The sequence below is a fragment of the Oryza brachyantha genome, chromosome 1, assembly GCF_000231095.2.
Source record: "Oryza brachyantha chromosome 1, ObraRS2, whole genome shotgun sequence".
Taxonomy (NCBI): domain Eukaryota; kingdom Viridiplantae; phylum Streptophyta; class Magnoliopsida; order Poales; family Poaceae; genus Oryza; species Oryza brachyantha.
The window spans coordinates 30,119,191-30,128,608 of NC_023163.2; the positions used below are offsets into that span (position 1 = coordinate 30,119,191).

At 46.3% G+C, this 9,418-nt stretch overlaps 2 protein-coding genes and 1 long non-coding RNA gene across 3 annotated transcripts; 1 reads left to right on the forward strand and 2 right to left on the reverse strand.

The window, feature by feature from the left end:
- The first annotated feature begins 171 nt into the window (after positions 1–171).
- On the forward strand, positions 172–3,114 carry LOC121055741. Its single transcript, XR_005812740.1, has 2 exons — positions 172–282; positions 2,767–3,114. It is a non-coding gene; the product is annotated as an uncharacterized LOC121055741 (long non-coding RNA).
- Positions 750–3,001, reverse strand: LOC102712037 (extensin-3-like). The gene is made up of 3 exons (XM_006645116.3): positions 2,760–3,001; positions 1,219–2,250; positions 750–1,033 (listed from the first exon to the last, which is right to left on the reverse strand). Exons 1-2 carry the CDS (start codon positions 2,989–2,991, stop codon positions 1,244–1,246), a joined length of 1,239 nt encoding a protein of 412 aa, XP_006645179.1. The 5' UTR covers positions 2,992–3,001; the 3' UTR covers positions 750–1,033; positions 1,219–1,243.
- Positions 3,115–4,998: 1,884 nt separating the features above from the next.
- Positions 4,999–9,418, reverse strand: LOC102719450 (AP2-like ethylene-responsive transcription factor BBM2). Its single transcript, XM_040528782.1, has 10 exons — positions 9,277–9,418; positions 8,763–9,154; positions 8,395–8,714; positions 8,037–8,119; positions 7,877–7,885; positions 7,663–7,751; positions 7,451–7,524; positions 7,269–7,319; positions 7,059–7,135; positions 4,999–6,275 (listed from the first exon to the last, which is right to left on the reverse strand). The coding sequence occupies exons 1-10, from the start codon at positions 9,416–9,418 to the stop codon at positions 5,422–5,424; spliced, it is 2,091 nt and encodes a 696-aa protein (XP_040384716.1). The 3' UTR covers positions 4,999–5,421.

Sequence of the window (9,418 nt, forward strand, 5' to 3'; positions counted from 1 at the left end):
ACGACAACGAGTGATGCCATGCAATGAATCGTGATGCGCTACAGTCGAGCTGTGCGATGGAGAAAGCTAACTGCCGAAAGAGACGTCGCGGCCCACCAAGCCCATTAGGCCTAAAGAGAAGGCCCATATAAAAGGCTCAGGCCCACCCCAAAAAAGAAACCCGCTCTGATCTTCTGCGGCGGCGCGACGCCCGCTCCCGACCGCCGCCGCCGGCGGCCGGGAGAATGCTGGGCCCCTGGCCACCGGTTTCCTCTTCCTCGTCGTTCGTTGTCTTCTTCTCCGGTGAGTCCCCGGAGTCCGCTGCTTAAAGTTACTAGCTCCGCGGCTGCTGCATTGGGAGAATCTCCTAGGAATCGGCGATGTAGGTTTTCCTTCTAGTTTAGATACCCCGAGATCCGGGGGGGAGATGTGTCGTCTAGGAATGTTTTTTTTTTACTCCTTTTTTTCAGCCATGCCCATGAGCTTTGCCTGAATATATTGCGCCACCCACTGTAGAACGTGGTTCGATTTGCGTGTGCCTGCACTGGATCCTACTGAAATCCTGAAGCTCTGATTTAGCGATGTGTTAATATATTTTGAAGTGATAACTAGTGACTGGTGCGTGCACTGTTTTTTATGCTCATTTCCAATCACTGAATAGATTTTTTTTGGTTTGTTCGTGGTGGACTTGTTCATTTTGGATTTATGTATGGCACACATAATGTGGAACAAAATTGGGACTAGTGTAGTACTCAACCAACCACAGCATTCCTCTCATATGTTTAATTTTGTTAGGAAACGAGTGCTCATATGAAAATGCTTTATATGGGATGAACCAATACCATACATTTGATTCAGTTGAGAGCCAGATAAACTGACAAAGCTCACTGGACATTACACTGCTGAAATAGCTCTAGGCAATGAGATATAAGAATTCTAGATACTGTGATAGACAATCCTAGATACCGAGATTTAAGCTGAAAACTCCAGCTAGCGCACCGCTTCTTCTCGAGGTAGACTTCGACTCTCCCGTCTATTCTGCAGACACCTGATCCTGAAAGGAGATAGAGTAACCATATAGAAAATTTGTGAATACAATTGCCTCACATTCATGTAGAAAATTTCGTTACATGTATTGAGTTTATAAGAGGTATCTTGAAACTGAAACCAAAAGTCTTGAAATTCATTTGACTCCTGAAAAATGTGCATTATGCCATATAAATCAGAAAGAAAACTTACACTTCAGGAGCCTCGCTGTTGATGCTTATGATAGCTGATTTACTGGTGGTGGGGATTGATAAGAGTTCATAGATGGTGCTGTCGATGACATGCCGGCATGCTGAGGTGGTGGAGGGCTATAGTGGAACATAGGCTGCCCAGATGTTGCAGGTACCGGTGGAGAGATCTGATGAGGAACTTTAGGAGGTAAAAATTTGGGCGTGTTTGGAAGTAATGGTGGAGAGTATTGGTTGGTTGGTGGTGAAGATCCATAGTTGTATGGAGGTGGTGAATAATGGTTTGCTGGCGGAGGGTTGTAGTAGTAAGGGGGTGGTACAAGTGGTGACTTGTATGGAGGTGGCGGGTATTGGTGTGGCAGTGGTGGTGACACATAGCTGTTTGCAGGTGGTGAATACTGGTGTTGTGGCGGTGGGGAGTTGAAGTAGTATGGAGGTGGTAAATACTTGTTGGTTGGTGGGATTGGAGACTTGTATCCATATGAGGGTGGTGGGTAATTGTAGGATGTTGGTGGAGCTTGATAGCTGTTTGGAGGTGTGTACTGATAAGGTGGTGGTGAGTGGTAGACGCTCTGTGGAGGTGATGGATACTGGTAAGATGGAGGTGGAAACTTGTTAAAAGGAGGTGGTGAGAACTGATTTGGCAATGGAGGGAACTTGTAGTTGAATGGAGGTGAAGGATACTGGTAAGGGGTCGGCGGCAAATTATAGGGAAGCATTGGTGGTTGAATGTGGGGTTTCGAACAAAACGCAAATGTCTTCTGTGATGCAAATGCCATTGGTTGGTTGGCTTGGAGAACCACTTCCTCATTGGACTTCGAATAAACACTAAGCCCAGACAAGTTTAGCTCAATTGGCACATTGCAATCAGATCCTCCTGGTGCTGAATGCAGCTCAACCTTACATGAGTCAGCCCCGTAGGTGGTGCTGAGTGGCAAACCCTTGATGCTTACGCTGTACTTGCCATTGCTTTCGGTGTAACCAAATCCCACCAGTGCCTGGTCGTTAGCCTGACATGTAACCTTGACCATAGCTCCTGCACATGCCATGATGGAAAGCACGAAATGAAAATGAGACACAGAAGGGCATTCACCGAAACCATGAGGAGTTTTCAAGTTCTACCAGCCTTGTAATTTAGTCTGTTATCTTTACTGTGCTTTGCTATAATTTGTTCTCAGTGCAGTTTTTTACAGTAACATGGTGCACAGGTTAGATGCACACCCCAAAACGCTCACATCCTTTATCTACTTATTTTGCCCATGTGTGGTCAACGGACTAACAGCTTGGTTCATTGACTCTGAGTATTTATAGGGTTTCTAAAAACACAATACCTCATACGGTGAGCAAGATAAAACTGTACCTTTTTCTTCACATCCATTCACAATTCCTTGTAAGTTTGAGCAGATAATAATGAAAAAGAAAAACAAAGCTCAAAGAGCTCCTTGTATGTTAACAATTACAAGAAAGCATCAATGTCAACAGATTTCCAGTCTAAAAGCATAAGCATGCTAGAACATGAGAACTGGGGTAGTAACAAGTTTTCACCTTTCAGGTGCACCTTCCCATGTGATTCTTCTGGATGTGCCTCATTGAAGCATCTATAGCAATACACCTTCCCTATCACCTTAATAATAGGAGGAGCATACATTGGTGTTAGGGAAACAGAAGGTGGTGACAAGCTGGTAGCTCCCGCCCTGAGCATTGCGGAAGTCGCAATAAGCATGGCCAAGACCAGCCATGGGATACCCTTTGGCTGTCCTCTCATGCTTGTTTTCATTGTTTGAAAAATGCCAGTGTTTTCTCAAGTGTGAGGACAGGAGAAGAGGACTGAATGGTTATGGCTCTGGTATGGAGGGATATATATAGTGTTCAAGATGCCAAGGTTTGAGAGAGCAGGTAGGGGTTGTAAGAGAACAGTGTGACCATTTGAATATTTGTGTTTGTACTTAATCCCCTGCTTGAGTCCAGCTAGGATAATATGATATTTCCTTTTGTGATTTTTGATAACCTTTTATAGTTGGAGTAATACTTTACATGACATGATGACATGCACAAATCTGCTGCTATGTTATTTCATAGAATAACCACTGTAAATTTTGGAGCAATCACTAATTCAGAATTCTGTGAATATATCTTTAGTTAGACGTGTAACAGATATAGAATCCATACTCTAGGTGGAATAAACATTTAATTATGTTTTCTGCTAGCCTCGGGTTCAGCAACCTCTGCTGATCTTGTAAAATCTCCCTGTACTCCCCCCCCCCCCCCCACCCCCTATCTTAATAAAATTGGCAAACCCAATCTGGGTTTTCCTGGCAAAAAGAATAAACATTTAAAGGTTTATATTACGCGCTGATGATCAATGTTGTCAAGAAGGATGGAAAACTAACATTAAACTCTCTTGCTAGTGTATTTCAAGCTGTTACTGTGGTGTGGCAAATTGACATGAATTGCAGTTGCAAATTTTATCCATGATGCACATATTTTCAGTTAGTTGCTTTTTTTTGGCATAGTTAATTCCCGAAGTTTTTTGTACACATTTTTTTGTGGTATAGTGGGAATTGGTTTGTGCCCTTTCAAAACATGATGAACATTTTCTTACATTTGTTTTACTACTTTCTGTTCAGGTAGAAACAATTATGAGGTCTGAGTTGTCCATAATTTTTAAGAACTGTCATTATAGGCTCTGACCAGGGTAGATCAGGGTGGTGAAAGCTACAGCCTTATTTGCTGAAGTTAGCTCATTTCCAATGGTGGCCAATTGCAAGAAATATGCTGTGTCAGACCACCTTGTCAGACGGAATAGTCAAGATTTCGTAGCCACTCCCTTCAATGACAGAACTGTAAATCTGCAATGGTAACAGATATGGAAGGTTTGTTGAGATGTCAATTCATCAGGCGCCTATTTCCAATTGCTGAAGTTCACAGCAGTGCAATTAAACCGGAGTTATTCTGGAAAACATCCACCGTAGCATCTGGTAAGTTGACTTCTGTTACTCAATTGTGAAACCTTACTACTCAGTGTGTCTGTGGTGCTTCAGATCCAGGGCCTGATGCGCATATGTGCAAACAACCTTTGAAGGTTTGGTATCAGTCTATTTCATCATTCATTGTTTTTCCTAAGCCAACCAGTTCAATGCCATTGTCCATATTCACAGCTGCAAATTCACCCAATCCAGCTGGGAAAGTCAGAGAAGATTAACTGTCCCTCATTTTATCTTGTCAAGTGAGCAGGGTGAGTGGCATCAATCTCTGTGTGAATGTGAACTTCCTCACTTTCATAGACAAGGTTTCAACTGCTCAAATATAACTTACTGACCACAACATAGCAACTAACAAACATGAGTGCAAAAGGTGCCCTTTGGTCAAAAAGCTTTTGCAGGCTGCCATTGTACCCTATCTGTACTGCTCCACAAGACAAGTGAGCAGGTTTAACCAACAATCTTTGTTTGTTAGTATGCCTTTTGAATTTGTCTCCTTCCTTTGATGTGGCACAGGAGTGAATTCCAGCTGAACCATTACATGATTGCTTTTGGAGGTAGGAAAGCTGATTTGATGAGGAAAACTAGGGAATAATTGGCAGTTGGTGGCTGCCAGCTGAACCATTATCTGAGAGACAGTAGGATTTCAGCCCACTTCATGACATGGCCTCATTTTTGTGCCTATGTTGCACTTAAGAGGATTCAACCCATATACATACTATGAGCATAGATAAAGATCATGAAGAACTCTCTCATAGTACACATTATGACCACAGCATAAAGGAGGAAGAATGGTACTGAAACATTGTTAAACTTTGCTTAATTAATGTCCCTGCTTAATTTGATCAGAGGATGACAACTAGTTTCATGACATGAAGCATGGTCATTGCATCCACTCTAGTCTCTAGCTACCATTGCCCCAATTTACAAGCAGGCTACCTCCATTTCTACCCACCTATATATATGGCTGGTTAATAATCAGGATCCTTCTGAAACTGAACCCCAAAATGGCAGCTTGTGAAGAATCATGGCAAGAACACCATGTTCAAGTTCACAAGCCATCACCATCCTTCAGAAGAAATCCCCTCCTTTTGAGCTACTGATTAGGAAAGCATATAATTGATGATAACAACCTGCTTAATGGTCATCTCATGAACCCTAAGTATGGCTTAATTATGTCAGTGTTTTACCAGGCTATGATTTAAGCTGGCTAAGCTAACCTAGTTTTATGTGTCGTTCCAGACACTGAAGAGCTGTGCGCCACCATGGCAGACTCCGGTCATGTCGCTGCTGCTCGTGGCGGCCGGCGCGGAGGCCGGCGTCGTCGTCCAAGAAGGCATCCTCCCGGCGCCGCCGTAGGCGTCTGCACCGACGAGGTAGTTGTCGTACCCCATCTGCACATGCTTTCCGCCGTCGCCGTGGCCGCCCTGCGCAGCGTGCTGATCGTGGCTCACCACCACCGTGGCGGCGGCCGACGCGGCGCTCATCGGCATCATGTAGCCGCCGGCGTCCCCGTTGTACACGACGGAGTTGGAGCCGGTGCTGTGCTCGAGTGAGGCGTTGTCGATGCTGCCGAGACCGTGTCCGCCGCCGGCGTGCTGCATCGCCTGCGCCGCCGCGGCCGCCGAGAAGAAGTCGTGCGCGCCGGCGCCGGCGCCGAGGTTGAGCTGGTGGAGCTCCTGCAGGCTGTGGGCCGCCGCGATCACCGCGTGGTCCTGCTCCGGCTTGCACCACCCGCCGCGCAGCGGCTGCGCGGCGTACGGGTGGTACAGCCCCCCTGCGGCGGCGGCGCCCATCGGCGGCTGGAACGCGATGGTCGGCCAGGCCGCCGGGTGGTGGTGGTAGTACGCGCCGTCGCCGAGCTGGGAGGCGATGCGGCCGATGTCGTAGCCGACGACGGCGGCGGCGGAGGCGGCCTCGGCGTCCTTGAGGCGCTTGGCGGCGCTGCCGACGGGGAGGGCGCTGCTGTCGAGGATGCTCTTGACGTCGTAGCGGCTCATGTCGAAGTTGGTGACGGCGTTGAGCCCCCGGAACTTGATCGCCGCGATGTCGTACGCCTCCGCCGCCTCCTCCTGCGTGCCTGCACCACCAATCACACACACGTATCCTAAGCAACATGCATCACTACTCCATCCAACCATGCGTGCATTCATGCAAGATTTAGCTAGCTTAATTAGTTTGATGACTAGTTTAAGTTGCAATGTACTCTCACTAATTCTATAATTAATTCTTGTTTTGAACACACGGTGTGGTCGAACTTTTAAAACTTTAAATATTAGTAACTTTTAAACCATCTAATTTGTAAACAATAGGACAACGCATATAGATGATCTGTAAAAAGTATTTTTTTAATAGAAGTAAATATTTATTTATTATATATATTTTAATAGAAAATCACAGTTAAAAATATATTTAGAAGACAGTGACATTGTCCAAAACAACAAGAATTATTAAACTTAAGTGAGTAATTAGTAATATTAGTTACTGCAAATGCATATTGTCTCCTCATGAGTATCTTGACCAGGTGCACTGGTGAATGGGGACAGGTAGCACCAGACATGGAAGGTTTGAAAAGCTAGCCACATGAGGAGCACGCATGCACAAAGTACATTACTGTAATGCAACTTGACATGATGACTTGCTGATCATATTTTTTGGGGTTTAATTAATACTAATTGTAGCTAGTTTTGAAGCTAAGGGTCCTCAGCTCTTTCTTACTACTTGTGTTCCCTGAAGGAATATATACATGCATTGTGTGAAGAAAAAAAATGCTATTATCTATACTCAATATGTGAGATGCATGCTTATATTAATATGACTTTATATGGTTTCACAGTGTATAATTATGAATATTTGTACTTACTGAAGGTGCCCAAGTAGAGGTCCTTGTTCCCTGCAACTCTGCCTATCCTTGCTTGCCATCTCCCATGCTGGTGATGCCTATATATATTTAAGTACACAAGATCAGACTAATGGATCACCATGAGAATGATTTCAAGACACATCATATCTTCATTTTTTTCGTAAAAATATATCACAAAGATGAACTGTACATTTATGTATGGTTATTTACCTAGTTACTCCACGGTAAATGGAAGCACCTCTGGAGAAGCCACTGCTCTTCCTGCACACACAAGGAGAAATCCCATTATCAGTAACCATCAGGATAACTTCAATATGTGATCGATTGATTGCTAAACATCTAAAAGAAAATAGTTTAGTAGATCAATCTTGATTACATATATGGAGACTGACCTTCTCAAAGAGGCTACAAATTCTTGCCTTGTCATGTGCTTCATCTCCTCCAGCTCCTTTTCGTAGTTATTTACCTGAAAGATGCAGAAACCGTTGCCTTTAAGTACAGTTTCAGTAACAAATAAAGATGAAATCACTCTAATCAGTATCAAATAAAAGAGAGTGATAAATGCTAATTAACACAATCTGAATCCAACTATATATAAACACACCGGAAAATTTGTCGTCGTCGTCGGGCCCCAGTATTTGAGAGCAGCCAAATCATAAGCTCTAGCAGCCTTTTCTTCCTTGTCATAACCACCTATGAACATTACAAGATCAGTTAATTAGTCTCCAAAGCAGTAAGAACAGCAACTAATTCAATCTACCTAATATGTATATATGTATCAAAACAGATCTTTTTAGGTCAATCAGAATCTCACTCACCTAGATAGACTGTAGATTCAAATGCCGGTTCAATCCAACAGAGGAAGATCATTCAAATCCAAAATGATCATTGGGAAAGAAACATGAACATTATCAATAATCGATCTGGGTAAAATTAATTACTGACAGATTTAAAATGATAATATATAGTATATAGTACCTTGCCGACCCTTGCGAGTTTGCCCTTCTCTTCTGCAGCTGTTGTCCCACAGATGAGCCTCATACCTCCCTGTCCATCTATGCCTATAATCAAATCAAAGTAACCAAAACAAAAAAAGATTAATTTAGTTAATTATTACCACAATCATGTCCCACACAATAATGACATAATGACAATATCCTACAAATCTAATCAATGATCAATCTAATCTATCACCCTATAGCTAATCAGTAGATGCATAGTCAAATCATCAGAGAACATATATATTGCACTGATGAAGTGATGATTTGAGAAAATGTTGCACTGATGAACTGATGAAAAGTGATGATTTGAGCTGAGCTAGCTAGTTGTAACCTACCTGGTCACGCCGCGGTAGATCGACGTCCGCTGCCCGAACGTGTCGACCGACTTCCTCGCCGCCGCCGCCGCGCCAGCGTCCACTACGGCGCCGCCGCTGCCGCCGGACTGCTCCGAGCCGACGGCGACCACGGCGCCGGCGCTGCCGCTACCTTCCTCGTTGCTCTCCTTGCGAGCACCAGCCATCGCTCCGTGCGCCGACGTGGATAGGCTTTCCGCGGCGGGCACCCGGACTCGCTCTCCGGCGCCGCCGGTGAGGAGCGCCATCCCACCAGCGCCGCCCTGCGCGTGTCCCGCTCCCGCCATGGACAGCGAGAGCGCCTGCGAATGCGAAGCATGCGCGCCGCCGTGGGCCACGGCCGTCTCCACCCTCTGCGGTTGCGGCGCCGGGGCCGGCTGGCTCCGGAGCCAGTTCTTGATCATGGACAGCCCGATGCCGCCGTTGCTACTGGCGGCGGCGGTGGCGGCGGCGCCACCTCCAGAGCCGCCGTTGCTGGTGGCGGTCACCATACCGCCGCTGACGCCGTCGTGGACGACGGCCGAGGAGGCCACCATGACGGAGTCCGCGAACTGGAGGGAGGAGGAGCTAGGGTAGAGGTACCCGACGCTGCTGCCGGAGTTCGCGTAGCAGGCGGCGGCGCTGCTCGGGATCACGCCGCCCTTGCCGTGGTGCTGCTCCGAGAAGGAGATGCCGCCGAGGAAGTCCTCCAGCTTCGGCTCGGCGACGAGCGCCGACAGCTCCGATCCCCTCGTGCTCCAATCTGCGCACAGCAAATCACAGAAATTAATCTCATCATCCATTTTCTCAAATCCCAATCCGTCATTAACATCCTCATGAATGCATCAACCCACGCATGCATACACCGATCGATGCGAACCGAACCTTGGGGGATGTTGAAGCAGACGTCGGCGGCGGCGGAGGCGTCGCCGGTGGTGGCGGCGGAGATGAGGGCGGAGTTCGCCTGAGACGGCGGGAGCTCCTGAGGGGAGAGGGAGAAGGCCAGCCAGTTGTTCACAGTGGCCAT